The sequence below is a fragment of the Oenanthe melanoleuca genome, chromosome 18 (assembly GCF_029582105.1).
Source record: "Oenanthe melanoleuca isolate GR-GAL-2019-014 chromosome 18, OMel1.0, whole genome shotgun sequence".
NCBI lineage: Eukaryota > Metazoa > Chordata > Aves > Passeriformes > Muscicapidae > Oenanthe > Oenanthe melanoleuca.
This window is the reverse complement of record NC_079351.1, coordinates 9,265,324-9,282,308: the sequence shown is the minus strand read 5'-3', so window position 1 is coordinate 9,282,308 and position 16,985 is coordinate 9,265,324. Positions and strand designations below refer to the sequence as shown.

General features: G+C 41.0%; 1 protein-coding gene across 1 annotated transcript; it reads right to left on the bottom strand.

Moving 5' to 3' along the window:
* Positions 1-773: 773 nt before the first annotated feature.
* Positions 774-13,373, bottom strand: DHRS7C (dehydrogenase/reductase 7C). Its single transcript, XM_056506075.1, has 7 exons — positions 13,043-13,373; positions 12,389-12,544; positions 7,982-8,094; positions 6,015-6,225; positions 5,653-5,745; positions 3,805-3,960; positions 774-3,314 (listed from the first exon to the last, which is right to left on the bottom strand). Exons 2-7 carry the CDS (start codon positions 12,540-12,542, stop codon positions 3,106-3,108), a joined length of 936 nt encoding a protein of 311 aa, XP_056362050.1. The 5' UTR covers positions 12,543-12,544; positions 13,043-13,373; the 3' UTR covers positions 774-3,105.
* Positions 13,374-16,985: the final 3,612 nt, after the last annotated feature.

The window sequence follows — 16,985 nt, the reverse complement described above, 5'->3', positions numbered from 1 at the left end:
ATTTATACAGGAAGAATCTATAATGACATTAAAGATGGGGAGGCAATCATCACAGATCAGGAACATGGAGCTTCCTCCTGGAGCTGAGCTGTGTGCCTGCTTTGTTGGACACCAGCTTTTCTTCATTTTTGGGTGGATATTCCTGTTCTTGAGCCCCTTGGGAAACACACTTGTGAACTCTGGGTGGCAGAGGTCTTACACAGTCTGCTGAGCAGCTCTGGGGAAAATCTCTACATATTTTTACTCAGGCAATAAATAGAGTTTGGGCTTGCTATGCCAGGAGGATCCATAGCAGGTCAGGTTATGGCCAGTGATAAGGTGGAGCTGATAACAGAGAAGCATCATTAAGTCAGAAGAAAACCATTAGTGGTAAGAGAGGAGAGTTTTGTGTATGTATTGAATGTATTCAAGAAATGAGATTTCCTGGCCTTGTTGGCAACAGGTGCTGCAAATGTAGAAAAACTATTTCCTGATATCAAATCAGAATGTCCTGTGCTCCAGTTTGTATCCATCTCCCTTTTTTTTTCTACTGTGCATATTTGAGAAGAATCTGCCTCCTTATTCCCTACTCCATCCTACTAGGTGGCTGCAGATAAGATTTCCTCTTTAATCTTTAGAAAAGTCTGTCTTTATCCTTTACAGTGCTCTGAAACTGCCACCTTCAGTTCAGCAGGAGAACAAAGCAGTTGTTAGAGTTTGGTGCCCACTCTGTTAGAAGCTGAAGTTTGGTAAATCCCTTAACCAAAACACGAGATCTTGATTCTTTCCCCTTGTTTCACACATTTATTTATGATGGATGTGTTTCTAACAGCTTCACTGACAGAGGAATTCTTCCAGACTTTCTGCTTTTTGTCAACCCTAACTCTTTTTACAATGGATTTTTACCCCTCTCATGTTGTTCTGGGTCTCATGGAAGAATTTCTACCTCATCTAGGAACATACTTGGTTGATGCCTATAAGTCCTTTGAAAAATCCAATTTCAGCAAATGCCTCATGATTTTTTTTCTTAGCCTGCAGGTTACTAACACAGCCAGAATTGTTTCTTACCCTGGTTTGAATGCATATAAAGTGCTGTAGGTGGGCAAGGGCTTTTTAAATAATTGTGCAGTAAGAATCCATCCAGATCCATTCTTAAATCTCCAACTGTCTGTTTTTCTCCTGGTAACCATTCAAGAAGCTATATGTTGTCTGCTGGATATCTGGTAGATAAATTAACCTGATGAAATGTAAGATTTCTTATCCCTATTTGTAAGCCACAATTTCATATTCTGGCCCTTATTTTAACTTTTGACACCCAGTAAGTCCTGGAACCACATGATTTGAAAGCAGAGGAAAACACCAGCAGCATTTTTATTCTGATTCATTAGATCCAAGCAATTTTGATGACTATAGCATTTAAATAAATTTCAGACACCTGTGACATAAGTACACAGTAGTCATGATTTCCAGTTAGTGAGAGAAATGGGAATCTCTGGGATGCAATTCCTGCTGTCCTGAACTCATCCTAATATTGCTTTTTCTCATCATAATATTTTTATGTACAACATATATCCACAGGTGAGACGGCGAAACAGAGATCAACAAATGAAATAGAAATCTTCAGATTAAATAATAGATTTCCCCAGAGAGAAAAAAAAAAAGCATCTGAAATACCAGTGGAGAAACCTCATCTTCAAGATGAGAAAAAGCCACTAAATTGGAGAAAAGTGTGACCCATTTAAAGGGTCATCTAATCCTTCTTTTCTTCTAGGCAGATAAATTAAAACTACATTGCTTTTTTACAGATGTTTCATTAATCTCTTCTTTAAACCTTCCAAAGACAGGCATTTGAAAATTTCTGTGGCAATTTATCCTTTGTGCTTAACTATTCTTAGCAGAAAATGCTGTCCCTGGAAATCTCCTTTGCAGTAATTTTAGCACATTGTCCTGCTCCAGCAGAAATGGAGAACAGGCCAGTCCTACCTTCTCTTCAGTACATTTCAGGGATTTGAAAATCATCAAGATACAACTTTCCTCTACTTTCTAGATAAAAATACATCTGTTTTTTAAAACTTTCTTGATAGGATACAGGTGTTATTTTACCTCTTTCACTGCCTTCTACTGTGCTCCTTGACCTGCTCACTTTTCAAAGTGAAATTGTGTGAAGAATTTCTGCTGATCTCTAGAACAGAAGGATTATTCAGCTTATTTTAACAAGTAATCCACTTGTTTTACAACAAAGAAAACCAGTAATAGAAATCATAGAAATCACAGAATGGTTTGGGTTGGAAGGGACCTCAAAGAGCATCTCTGCCATTCCAACCCCTGCCATGGGCAGGGACACCTTCCACAATCCCAGGCTGCTCCAAGCCCTGTCCAGCCTGGCCTTGGACACCTCCAGGGATGGGAAACCACAAACAATGTTGATTCATGTTCAGGTGGGATGTCCTGTGGTGCCTGATCCTTTTCTGATCAAATCATGTTTATTCTGCATCTTGCTCTTATGGAAATGTGGGGGACTTGGCTGTTGCTGAGGTACAGAAAAAATATCACTGAGATCACAGCAAATGCCCATTGGTTTGGAGGAGTAGAGTTCTGCTGAGGACCCAGAAAATTTTGAAAAAATGACTGTTTGACTTCCCAGTTAAGGCATAGCCACTCACAGTACAACAAAACCCCAGTGCTACAGCAGAAAATAGATGGAGCTCCAGCAGGGGCTGCAGGAACTGACCCTTCATCCCAGTGGGGAGAACCTCCCTGAGAGTCCTTGGAGCCAGAGCAGCTCAATCACAGATACAGCAAAAGGCTCATGTCCCTGCAAGATGACACACTCCTTAGTCCTCAGAATTCCTTTCATGTTTGGTGGTTCTACTGGAGAATGAGCTATGAAAGTGAGCTGGAGCTGGAAGTTACATGAGCAATGGGACTGCAGCAGCAAGAGCAGTTTGGTTCCAAAGGAACATTGTCATAATCCCTAAAACCACAAGAGTAGAAGCTTTATAGATGAATGTGTGTGTCAGTGATAGTGGCATTATTTGACTCATAGCAAGCAGCAGAAGTCACTCACTTTCAAAACAGAAACCTTTTTTTTTTAAGGTCAAAACCAAGGAAAATAATTGAACAAAATCAATTTTCCTCTTCTGTCTTCAGCTTTTCCCTAATCCCTGAGGCAACAATGGCAAAAAACAGCTCGGGGAAGAATGTTCTAATGTAAACTGCTGCTCTGGGGATGGGATTGGCCATGAGCACCTCCTGCTTCTTCCTGCTCACTGTGGCAAGGACTTCCTCTGCCACCTCCACGGGGTGCACACCATAGGACACCTTCCTGAAAAAGACTGTAAATGAGAGAGGAGTGAGAGCCCCAGACACACAGACAGGCAGGCAGGCAGATACTCTGAGGGAATGGTGTTAAAAAGATATACAACTAATGAATCAGTCAAATCAATTTAATTTCTATGCACTTTCAAACCCTTCCCCTCATTCAGCAGTATGTGGCCAAGATCTTTTTATAATTGGGGTAAAATCCTTAAAGTCCCTAAGAACAGGAGCAACCTGAGTGCAGTGGAATTGTCCCTTTGAATCTTTCAGGCTCTCCTGCCCCTCCATTCCTGATGCCCTGATGTATTTATTGTCTCACACAACATTGTCTCATTCCACATTCCTTCTCTTTTCACCAGCCCAATATTACCTCTCCAATATCTCTTTTCTTTTGCTTCTCATGCCTGTTCATCCTTTCTGTAATTTCCTTTATTTTTCCTTTTGTTTTTACTCTGGAAAAGCCTCCCTCCTGCTTTATGTGCCTTATTTTCATCCACCCAAACTTACATTTCCAAATAGATGCCTCCCAGTTGCCTGGTGCAGGCTGGCAATGGTATGAACAGATGAAGGTTGGATTCACAGTGCTGACAGAAATATCAAATTCTTCCATTTCGGCTCTAAGGCAATCAAAAAAACCTACAGCAGCATGCTTGGAAGCAGCATCTAAAAGTAAAAAGCACAAATATGTATGTTTAGATGGTTGCATGAAAGCAGGTGTATAATAAAGCTCCAATGTTTGGGAAAATAAGCATGGAATGATTAACCAAAATGCAAATTATGCAGAGAAATTATCATATGACCTATTTAAAACAAGCAATAAGAATTTACTACACAGTACAGTCTCTTGGACATGCTAAACAGCACATGGCTGCATTTCCCAGTCAGAAATAGCCCATTCTAGGTTGGGAAATAACAATTCTGTTCTCTCCACAGTTCAAAAATGTCTTTGGAGGATGGAATGGTCCCTGAGATGAGTCCTCACACCTTCTGTTTCTGCAGTTTGTAACACATCCATAAAATGTATGGAATGCATGTCCAATGCTGGAATGCAGTGCTCCTCATGCTTTGTAAACTCATTAGGACTTTGCCCTGCAGCAGCAATCTGAGCTACTTCTAATGCTAAAGTGAATTTTAAAGCAACTAAATGTCATGATTTTTATCTGCTTTTAGTCTTGTTATTGAGAACAGTATGAATAGGATGATAGTTTGTGAAACTTGGTCAGCAGAGCTGTGTGTTCAGTGCAGAACTGCAGAGTGCTCAGCCACCTTCATTTGCCTCAGTTCACAGTGAAAATCAACCTGTTTCCATCCAGGCAGTGGCAGGGGGGCTCTGGGAACAGAGAGATGCTTCTGCATTCATTCATTTTGACATCCCTTCCTCTGGCAGCTTCATTTCATGCAGACAAATATTGGTAGGGGCACTGTAAAAACTCTCTCTGTTGGTTCTTCTGCCTCCTATGGTTTTACACACATACAATGAATTTGACACAGCTGTCTGTATCCTAGATGGGAAGTTTTCCAGGTGCCACATCAAGGTGTTGATGCCTTTTTGAGCCCTTTTTGTAGCTCTTAGATGTGGGCTCTGCATAGATTTATGCATAAATTTACAAAGACATAAAGACATGTTTTAATTTATTTTTTTCTGCTGCTTTCCTTACAGCTCATGTCACTGTAGTTTTCTTTCATGGGTCTGTAAGTCACAATTCTGAGGTCTCACAGACTTTTTAATTCAGAGCCCATGGCTCACTCTTTCTGTCAAGCTAAAAACGTCTCTTTACATCTGTCCCAAGTTTAAAACATCATCTCTCCTATATTTTCTGTCCACTAATTTTGTATTTTATTAATGCAAAGACCTTCCATCATAATTCAGAACAGCCTTGATTCCTTAGAGTTTTGAATGAAAGACATTGAAAATTTTCTGGAAAGACAAGCAGAAAGCAATTCCTACATTTCCTTTTAAACTCCCACACCTAAACACATTATTGCTCCACAAAGCAGTATCTCTTGTCTACTCATATTTTATATTTACACTCTATTCTTCATGAAGGTTTCTATCAAAATGCACAAGTATAGATCAGATATTGTTTTTAACTACATAATATTTATTTATATAAATATTTAAAATTCGCTGTCACATTTTTTTATCATTCTTCTCTCAAGTCCAGCAGCAGTTATATTTCAAAGGTAGCATTTCAATTATTACTAATTGAGTTCCAATTTGGAAAAAATTCAGCCAAATACTGTAGTAATACCAAATTTGGATGCAAATTATCACTTTTAATAACCTATGATGAGTGTCACAGACTCCTCACAACTTATGCATTAAAATACATGTTTTTGCAATGTAAAACTTACAAGCTGCACGAAATGGAATTCCTATTTTCCCTTGGATGCTATTAATGAGAACAATTTGGCCAGTTCTTCTTGAGATCATGTTAGGAAGAATGGCTGCAAAAACAGAAATACAAGAGAGAGCCACATAAGTAAAAGAGCTGAGTGTATTTAGTGAAAAGGAGTGAGAGCTGAAGTGTGAACAGCACAAATTCAATGAAGATTGTCTCAATACTGCAAGCAAAAGTATCACAAAATGCAACAGCTGGAAATTGTCTTCTAGACTCATCTGAATTCTCCATGCAGAGTTAGCTGCAGTATTAACCTGTTTAATTGTCCATGTGCTATAAGTGGTAAAAAAAAAAATAAAAAAAAAATTAAAATACCTTTGGTTAATGTTATAGGTCCAAAATAGTTGGCATCCATTATCTTTTTATCAAGTTCCAGTGAAATGCTCTGCACTGCTCCTTTCACCTTCATGCTTGCATTGTTGATCAGCACATCCACACAGCCATAGCAGTTCAGGATTTCCTTAGCTACATCTCTAATGCAGCTTATGTCTGTGATATCCAGGAGTACCAGCTTTGGAGCATATGTCTGATGAGAAAAGACTCATTTCAATGGTGCTTCTTATATTCAGACTCTATTTCTATTTCTATTTCTATTTCTATTTCTATTTCTATTTCTATTTCTATTTCTATTTCTATTTCTATTTCTATTTCTATTTCTATTTCCTTATCTTGTAAATTAATTTACCTTGATACTCGAAGTGTTTTTGACATTCTCACATAAATTTAAGATTTTGAGATTAACTCACTCTAGAAAGAAGATGGTTCTCTCCAGGCTGAACAACCCCAGCAATGAGAGCTGGGGTTGTTCAGCCTGGAGGACTTTAATGCTCCTTCCAGTGCCTAAAGGAGCTCCAGGAGAGCTGGAGAGGGATTTTGGACAAAAGCCTGGAGTGCCAGAACACAGGGAATGGCTTCCCACTGCCAGAGGGCAGGGCTGGATGGGATATTGGGGAAAATCCTTCCCTGTGAGGGTGCTGAGGTCCTGGCACAGGTTTTCCAGAGAAACTGTGGCTGCCCCTGGATCTCTGGAAGTGCCCAAGGCCAGGCTGGACACTGGGGCACCCTGGGACAGTGGAAGGTGTCCCTGCCCATGGCAGGGGGTGACACTGGATGGTGTTTAAAATCCTTCCAATCCAACCCATCCTGTGATTCTGTGAGACTGGGAATTCACAGACACAGAACTTCAGATGAAGCAGAACACCATGGGAAGGGTCAGCTGCAGTAAATCCCAGTGAGTTTTGTCTCTCCTGCAACCAATGGGGACAGAAAATAGACACAAGGGTGACTCCTACCAGTTCAAGTCAGGGTCTTTCTGGGGAGAACCCTTTGCTGACAAGAGACTGGGGTTTGGTGCTTTGATAGATGAGCCACACACACATGGGACAGATGGAAGGCAGGAATGGTTTGTTTTGCTATAGGTTATACAAATGGAGTTCACATTTGTATGATTCTGCAAAAACAGATTTTATCAGCTGTGGGACAGAGGAATGAACTCAAAGCTTTTTCCCTTACTGTATTACTTAGACAATGTATTGCAGAACCCTTAATCACACTTAATATTTTTTCCTAGTTGGATCTGTGCAGGCTAACATGAACACACTACTTTTGTGGTTATTTATACAGATGAATGAAGCCCACTGCAAAAAAATACCCCACAAATATTTGTAGGTCTGATGAGAAATGACTGCAAAATTTATGTGACGCCTTCAGGAGCACCTGGAATGAGTCAACTGTGTGTTGGTCACAGAAGGGAAGCTTTGCCATGAACCTCAAGAAACTCCTGCCAAAAAGCTGGAGCTGGAGCAGCAGCAGTTCTGCAGGTCCACTGTCAGTGGCCATGAGGAAAAGACTGTTCTTGTTTTTACTCCAAATCCCTTCTAGCTTTCCTCAAATAGTGGAGAAGCTCAAAATGAATTTGATCTTTAGACCTATCTCCCACTCCTTGAGCACACTAATTATATGAAAAATTTCCTGTCATTAAATCAAGCATTTGGATCCCTATCATCCAAATTACCAGGCAGATTCCTCTGCTGAGGATTTCTAGCTGGGTGGCTTGTTCAGAGCTCAGAGGCTTGGCAGGATTAGCTCAAGAGAGCAGAATTTTGGCATCATGCTCTCAAGACCCTCAGAAGTGTTTGTTTCTCTCTCTGGACTGTGTTTGGTGTTGTTACCTGGGTGACCAAAGCCACCACTGATAGCAAATCATGTTTCACATTGTTTTAGTGGATCTAGAATGACATTCTGTCCCTGAGCAAGGTTTGTGCCAGGCTATGAATACCTACCATGCTGGGGTCTGTCACACTAATCAAGGCATCATACAAGGCTTCTAACTTTTCCCAGTTCCTGCCACACAACACAAGCCTTGCTCCTCCTGCATGAAACACACGAGAACATTCTAGGAGAGAAAGACATTAAAAAAAAAAAAATTACAAAAGTGGCAAATTGGTTTTGTTTATTTTGCTTGAAATGGGATGCTAGTTTTGCTAAGGGTGTTGAATCCATGCTTTAAAACTCATAAATTTTGAAATAATATGAGAAAAAAAGAAATCATTGACTTGTGATAGTACATAGGTGAGAAATAAATTAAATTTAATTTAATGGGCTAATGCATATTAATAGTGCAGCACATGTTTAGTAATGAGATTTAATAAAAAAGTAATTAAGAAAATAACTATGTCAGTCAATGGATGATGAGATTGAGTTAGAAAAATTTGTCTGTATGTCCTTCCCAGACACATTTGCTATAAAACTACACATAAAACTCAAACTGCAACTTTTGCAAACCTTGATGTCTGCTTCTCTATAAAGAAACCAGCCAGCCCCGGTGAACAGTCACAGCAGCCACCTGAAACTCTTGGCAGCACAGAACTCATCCACAACTTTGAAAAAGACTAATACAGGTAAACTTACTTAAACTGACCCACTAATGAAGCACCTGTGAAAAATTCCTTTCTCCAAAAGACCCTCCCCTCCAGATGTAATCCATCCCAAGAGCTTTATCTCCTGAGCACTAAACCTTCCCAGCAGCAGAGGCATCAGGGACCAGCTTGTTTGGGTATATTCCCTGAAGCCTTTCTGAGAAAAGCACCAAAAAGCTTCTGGGAAAGCAGGGCTGGCACTAGGGGTCTAGGCTAGGGGTCTACTCAATTTAGGACAGGTCTCAGAGAGTTCTTCTCCCTTTTTTACACAAGTGAGCTATGACAGTGCATTTCTGAAAGAGGGGACTCAAATAACAAGAGGACCTGGCAGTGAGTGTTACCTCCCATCCCAGCTCAGCACTGGCTGCAGGACTGCAACCAACTCTTAGTGCAGGTCTTCATGGGGTGTTCAAGCTAATGCTGAGATACAAGGCTGGAGCACCTTGACAACTTGTGTCTGGTCTATTTTCTCCTCTATGTGATGTTGAGGGAGAGTATGTTCCTCACCATCCTGTCATCTATTGCATTATTTTAAAACATAAAGCACAGAAACCCCATGGGCATCTGGAGAAATCCACTGTTGGCTGGATCCCTCTGGCTGCTCCAGGTGCCTGTTCTAGCTCAGCTGAGCTGAAACAGTGATGCTCAGTCCAGGAATCCATCAAGGCTGTCCTCCTAACCAGGAAAAGTTCACAACTGCCTGCCCTTTTTTCTCAGAATAGATCAATTCTTGCAGACAGGCTGAGGATGCAGCTGATGATGAGCCCAAAACCAGAGGTGTTACCAGAGAGGTAACTGGCAGTGGGTTGCTTTGTGTGCTCATATAACTGAAAATCAAGAGTCATTCTTCCTGCTTTGGTCTTTCTTCAGAAAAGCTCTCAGCCTTGAAGCTCTCCTGTCTGGTCCCTAATCAAACCTTCATGACAGCACAACCAGCATGGGAGGAAAAGGAACATGCTCTTACAATGCTGTGCCAGCCTGTTTGCTTTGCCAGAACAGAACAACCCCAGGGCTATGCTTGCTGTCCTCCAAGAAACATTTCCTTCAGATTTCAATACCCTCAGGAAATCCAGCTATGCTAATCTACCCATTAAATGATCATGTCATACTCTTAATATCTGTATGGGAGTATTTATGGATCCACCCTTGTAGTTTTTCAAACCTGTGCAGCTGGAAACTTTTATTTAAGCAAACTTTTTCATTATTTATAACACTAATTTTAAAAACACCTTCCACTTTCTTTCTTTTTTCTAGCATAGAAGGATTTTTATTTTAATGTTCAAAAGAGTATTTGCCAGAGCAATTATGGCAGTATTTTCCCTATAAACAACAGTTGAGGCAATCTTGTGAGAAAAAAAGAGAAAAAGACTTGTATGTGAACAGCAATAAAGGTGAAAAAGGGAAACCAATGATGTTCTCCTCTAGAACTTCCCTGTACTTCTCTGAGTTACAGCACTCAGAAGAAACAGGAACTAGGTTTCAATAACAACCACAAACCATTGAAAACATCTTCAATCATCATAGATTTGTTTCTCTTTTTTAACTTCGATGAATGTCACCTTTAGTCTGGAAATTCTGGCATGTAGGAAAAGAATTTGGCTGTTTCCTTAGAGCCCACATCCAGAGCAGCTGGCCACACAGCTGGTATTTTAAAGCTTTGAATGAATGGCCATCACATATGCCTGAGTGGAAAGTTAATTCTGCATTATTTGGAATCATTCAAGCCTGCAAATAACATCTTGGTGTCAGCCTATGGGATACTGGTCATAGGTATATTTAGGGGAATAAAATAAAAGTGCTTTGAGTTACCTCATTTTTTATCTACATGAAAAGGAGTGAGGGGGTACCAGACACACACAATTGGCTTTCTAGCCTCAAGAGACAGGTAGCAGCTCGCCACAGGAGAGGAAAAAAAAAAAAAAAAAAAAAAAAAAAAGGGGAAGAAATATTAATAAGGAAACCAAAGATAGGGAAATATTCCCCAAGGGTCATGCAGTGCTGGAGAAAGACAGCTGGAGAAATGTTCAATAAATTTTCTTTCTTCTGGAGGATTCCAAGATTTGGCTTGATGCCACAGCCAAACAAACTCAGCACTGGTGATATTTCTGCTCCAAGTGAGATTTTTTTATCTAGAAACCCAGACATCCTATAATTCTACAATACATCCAATCTCAGTGGAAGTACTCTAAACCATGCCTCTCTAAAACAGATTTGAAATATAACTCCCCTGGTTCTGGCCAGAACTACTGCTAACTACTGTTAGCTACTGTCTCCATATCTTGGTCAGACAAAACAATCCCTCTGGGCCTGTGATCCAAGGGCACACCACAGCCTCAGGCCCCAAAAAGTGTAAACAAAAGTGAATTGGGAGGGAGCAAACTGAGGGAATATGACTTCATCACCTAAAGCTGTAATTGGAGGCATGTGGGAATTGCAGGCATGGAGAGCTCCCAGGCCTTGTGCACACAGCCTCAGAGATAGAGATGATACAAGGTTTGACCTAAGACCTTGGAGAACTAGAGCATTGAAAGTGAAACAGATATAAAACAAGAATATAAGTTTGTAGTTTAAATAGAAATATGTTCTAAGCAAACAGAGATACGCATTATGTAAGCAAAGCATTATGTTAAGAGAGTAAAGTATTTTTAAGTTTAGCAATAGAACCTGTTATAAAGTTAGAACTTTAAGATGTATTTAAGAATGTATTTAAGAATGTATTTAAGAATGTATTTTAGTTTAAGATATATGTAAGAAGTATTAAGATGTAGGTTTGTGAAGTGTTACATGATAGGTTAAAAATGACGCATTGAGGCAAAGCCACTAAAAGCAAAGCAACTAAAGACTGGTGCAAAAAGAGGGTACCAAGTTTCACAGCAGTATGTGATTGGCTAAAAAACTAACATAAGGCATTGGAACTAAGAATTAGACAGGTTCTGATATTATGGCATTGAATGTAACACCACAAGTCTCACCCTTCTATGAGACTGATGCCATTAGGCAATAAACCATCTTTTAAAAAGCCTCTCAGTTGCCCTCTCATAATTTTGATCTCTTGATAGAGGATTAACCCCTGATATGCAAGCAGACCAAACTTACAATTGTCTGGAAAGCTTGTGACCATTGTCCATTCTGGGTGCAGCCTCAGGGAGGCTCTGACAGCCCAAGGTGTATCTGCTGAAGGCCTTTAACAAATCCCCACTTTATTCTCTAACTGCCCAGCCTCTGTTCTGGGTGGGCACTCCAAGGCATCCCCCTCCTTGTCCTCACTGCACAGAGCTAGGGAGCCCAGCTGGGAGCACTGCAGGATGCCAAGGAGGAGGAATTAGGGTGATAGAGGAGCAAGGGGGGTGAGCACTGCTGTTCACAAGCACCAGGAGCTGCTGAGGTCTCTCAGGGCTGAAAAAGAACATGTAAAGAGAAAGGTGACACCTGTTTGTGCAGCCACCCTGCACTGACAGCCTGTGTCAGGAGATCTTACAGTAGCAACATGCTAAAAATAGCACTCAGTGTTCTTATAAAACATCTCCTTCTACTGAATTAAATAAATACAAAGCTCTGCAGCTCCTGCTAATTCACCAGTAGTTCCCATGGCTGAGGCTGAAAATATACACTTTAAAAAATCATAGGGTTTGTTTATAAATATATTTATTAGCTTCTGCTTCATCCAGCCAGTCATGAATACACCCAAGGCAATGTGTGCATGTTTATCACCCAGAGGGTCACTCTGGCTGCTTCTGTTCCCTGACAATGAGAAGAAATGAGACAACTCACCCTTGCCTAGTCCAGAGATGGCATCTGTGATCACCACTACCTTGTTCTGCACCGCTGACTTGGACAGCAGCCACCTGACTGACTGGTAAATATAAATAATTCCACTGATCCCTAAGAGAAGCAATGGCAGAGCAAGTATAGAAAAGATACCCATGGCTGTGGGAAACAAAAGACCACATGAGAGTACAGCAATCACAACACACACTCATTATTTTTCAATTATTCCTAACTAAAAACCAATGTTTTCTTATATGGAAAATCTAGTGATCAGCATGCAACTTGAAGTAGCAGGAAAGTTCTTTTCCAATCAGTGGGGCAATACTTTTTTTTAATAAACAGGGTAATATTGTTTCTTAATAAACAGGGTAATATTGTTTCTTTGTCTGCTTTCCTCATTTTTGTATGGTCAGGCAAATCTGGATTCCTTTTATGCAAAATTACTGTTATGTTGGCAAGAACATAATAAAACATACACACACACATATATATATACAAGAATGTATATTCTATTATGCCTTGAGGCAAAACATAAAATAAACACTGATCTTTTAATTACATTGATATTGTTAGAAAACAGAGAAAAAGCTTTTAATCCAAATTGCAGACAAAACTGACAATAGTTCTGTTCTAAAAGATAAATATACAATCACTTACCATGGCTATGAAGACTCCAGATCCAGACAGAGCATTCTATGGTATTTTTGTAAACATTTGCATTACAGCTTTAATTAAGATCCTTTAGCACTTCCACAGAGCACTGATTTGTTGAGGCTGCTTGCCCTGAATGAGAGTGGCTATGTATGGCCTGGTGACAGAGGCACTGCCAGAGTAAATATAGCCTGCCCAGTGTGCTCTGCATGCCTGACCTATCTGCCCAACAGCCTGGGCAGCCACAGAAAAGCTCTTAGTACAGTATCAATTCACCTGTGCAAAGAACCACCTCTCCTTCTGCCTTGTGCTCCATTGCAGCTGCTCATGATGTCTCAATTCCTTGTGATTTACCCTCCAAATGACTCAACTCATCCAAACATTTGTGTAAACACCATGGTAGGTCTTCAAAACCAAGCATAAAGAAGTTGCCACTTGAAATAATGCCAGTTCAGCAATAGGAATTATGTATTAAATGATCTCAGTTCAGCAGTAGGAATGATGTATGGAATAATCTCAGTACAGCAATAGGATTGATGTATGGAATAATCTCAGTTCAGCAGTAGGATTGATGTATGCAATAATCTCAGTTCAGCAATAGGAATGATACATGGAATAATCTCAGTTCAGCAACAGGACTGATGTATGGAATAATCTCAGTTCAGCAACAGGAATGATGTATGGAATAATCTCAGTTCAGCAACAGGAATGATGTATGGAATAATCTCAGTTCAGCAACAGGAATTATGTATGGAATAATCTCAGTTCAGCAGTAGGAATGATGTATGGAATAATCTCAGTTCAGCAACAGGAATGATGTATGGAATAATCTCAGTTCAGCAATAGGACTGATGTATGGAATAATCTCAGTTCAGCAATAGGAATGATACATGGAATAATCTCAGTTCAGCAGTAGGACTGATGTATGGAATAATCTCAGTACAGCAACAGGAATTATGTATGGAATAATCTCAGTTGAGCAGTAGGACTGATGTATGGAATAATCTCAGTTGAGCAGTAGGACTGATGTATGGAATAATCTCAGTTCAGCAGTAGGATTGATGTAGGATATGTCAGGGAGAGGTCTCTGAGCAGGCTGCCTGGGCAGTCAGTGCATCTCAGAGAGCTGCTGCAGGAGCTCAGTGCTGGACACCAGAGCAGGCTGGCATCCTGTGCTCCCAGGGCTGCAGGCTGCTTCCCACTCTTGCTGTCTGCAAGACAGATCTGTCTCTTACCAATTTTCCATTTGGAAATTTCAATCTTGGCAATTTGAACCATCCCAATTTAAGACAGGTGGTCTGCATTTCACATTTTTACACTTACCTCTATTTAACATTTCCTGTAGAGACATTATCTGTTCATAGAACTACAGAATAGTTTGGCTTGGAAAGAACCTTAAGCCTCATCTTGTTGCACTCCCGTGCCAAGGGCAGGGACATCTCCCCCTTGACCAGGCTGGTCCAAGCCCCACCCAATCCCCAGCCAGGTTTGAGGCTCCAAGCCTGGAACACTTGGAGGGATGGAGCAGCCAGAAGCTCTTTGGAACAGCTGTGACATCAATCTCTTGAGTAAAGGATATGTTCCTAACATCTTATCTAAATCTATACTCTCAGTTTAACACTGTATCTCTTTGTCCTGTCACTATTTACCCATGTAAAAACTTCTCTGTTTTTTTTAATAACCCCTCTCAAGTAGTGGAAGGCCACAATGAGGTCTGCCCAGAGCCTTCTCTTCTCTAGAACACCCCCAGCTGTCCCAGCCTGCCTCTAGAGCAGGACTCCAGTCCTCAGAACACCCCAGCTGAGGTCTCACAAGGGCAGAGAAGCTGTGATTGCTAACTGACAACCACACTTATTGATTGACCTTTGGAGTTCTAGGAAGAAGAATGGTTCATCATAAATCATTCCTGTTTTACTTCTTAAAAAAAAGTATAACTGTCTTAAAACTGCAAGTTCTGAAACAAGATTCATAGTTCTGTTTGTGCTGTGCAACTGGTCACCTAAACTCTAATTTTCATTTCCAGTGTGAGAATGCAATTCTACAAATGACAGAGCTATTGATGTTGGACATTTCCAATAAAGAACAAGGATTTCATGGTCAGTTCTGCAGGTACCAGGACAGTGGTCACTCTGGAGATTATTTAAGTGAGTGTAGGAGGGGGTGTTCAGACATGCTTTGTAAACCTAACTTGCTCCAGAAGCTACTGACTTCAAGAATCAAGATGTGTACTCTTGCCTCAGGTGAAGTTGCCTGCCAAAGAACCCATGGTTTAATATTTCCAAACCACAGAATTCTATAATGTGTCAGTGTGTGAAGCACTAATGCATTTCTAGCTAAAAAAGACATGAGGCAGATAGGAATAAATACCTGTTTTTCAATTCAAAATGGTCACAGTGTACATCAGTTTCTGCAAGCCAATGTAAAAACATTGAGTCATGCCAGGCCACCTGCAGCAACAGAGAGGAAATCCAATTTTCCATCATTCCTAAAGCCCCAGCTATCCTCTCTTGCTTTTAAAGCATCAGCCTTTAATAAACAAATGAGCAGTTTCCTATCAGCAACTGAGCCAGTGTGTTCCTTTTATGGAACATGATGTGTTGTTTGTTTAATTCATTCAGGGTTCTGGAAACATTTTTCCTGGAAAGTTGAAACATTAAAAAAAAAAAAAAAAAAAAAAAAAAAAAAAAAAAAAAAGCACACACTAGAGATAGAGGGCTTCTGTGAGTTCCAAGTGATTTATTTCCAAATGAACCAGAATAAAGGTACAAAAAAATGTCAAAAAGCAAGACTAGGAAAAATTCAACTGAAAGAACTAGATAGCCCACAGTGTGTAAGACTGTAAAGATAAAATGCTATCATGTCCATTAATTTAATGAAAAATTATAAAGGAAAACTGCCAGTCATCTGGGAAAATACAAATGTACAGTGACTGCATTAAGCACAACACCCAAATCTTCTGAAGCACAGAAATCTGTCTGGTGAAATAGCTGAGAAATGCATTATGCACTGCCACCTTCAGAGCACTGTTGGGAACTCCAGAAGAACAAAGATATCTAAGAATTGTTCTAGAGGGCAGTCCCCATAAAAGGGTAAATTATCTACAGAGAAACTTGAACAGAAGCGAGGCTTTCTCCCTCCCTCAGCTGGCTCTGAAATCTCCTGATATAGATATATGAAATATTTATATCCTGAGCTCCAGGACCTGTCCTAGATGATGCCAGAGCTGAACAGTGTGTGTCCAAATCTGAAATCTGATGGAGATCTAGGGCTTATTTCCTTGTAGTGCTCAACCCAGGTAGCTGTTTGAAAGCTTCAGCATGCACTTGTAAAAAATCTGCATTACTGACATTTCCCATTGTTCAGAAGTGCTGTAAATTCTTTGATGTTTTCTTTGTGGCAGGGCTAAGGGTGCTGGGGTGGGGGGCTGCAGGGTGCTGTTAGGGGCTCAGAGTGCTGCAGGAGGTGAGGCTGCTGTGGGATTTGGGGTGCCTGGGAGCCCAGGGCTGGGTGCCAGAGAGGTGCCCCTGGGTGCCAGAGAGGTGCCCCTGGGTGCAGGTGCCACACCAGCCCATGCAGCAGCAGCTGGGGGATGTGGTCCTGCACATCAGCACCTGTCTGCACCAGAATGAGCTGCACAACCCCCAGAAGTGGCACACCACCAGTGCCAGCCCTTCCAGCACAGAGGGTCTCTCCAGGTGGGCCTGGTCCACAGCCATTCTTGGGCTGGATGTAGTGCCCCTCCTGGGTCTGGTTCTGGTCTTGCTTCCAGTCCATTCCTGGGTCTGGATGTGTTCAGCACGTTGGTCCTGGTGTTTGTGGTATCCCCCATGTTCCTTGTCCCAGTCCATTGTTATCCTGTATCCCAGCTGCTGTCCCAGTCCTAGTCCTGCACATAGTCCTGGTCCTAGTCCTAAACGTGGTTCTGGTCAGGACCCTGCTCCCAGGCCTA

Coding starts and splice junctions, on each gene's coding strand:
- DHRS7C (XM_056506075.1), bottom strand. CDS start 12,542: ATGGGTATCTTTTCTATACTTGCTCTGCCATTGCTTCTCTTAGGGATC. Junction 5,746..6,014: donor ACCTATAACATTAACCAAAG/GTATTTTAATTT, acceptor CTGTTTTTGCAG/CCATTCTTCCTAACATGATC. Junction 3,961..5,652: donor AATTCCATTTCGTGCAGCTT/GTAAGTTTTACA, acceptor TTTTACTTTTAG/ATGCTGCTTCCAAGCATGCT.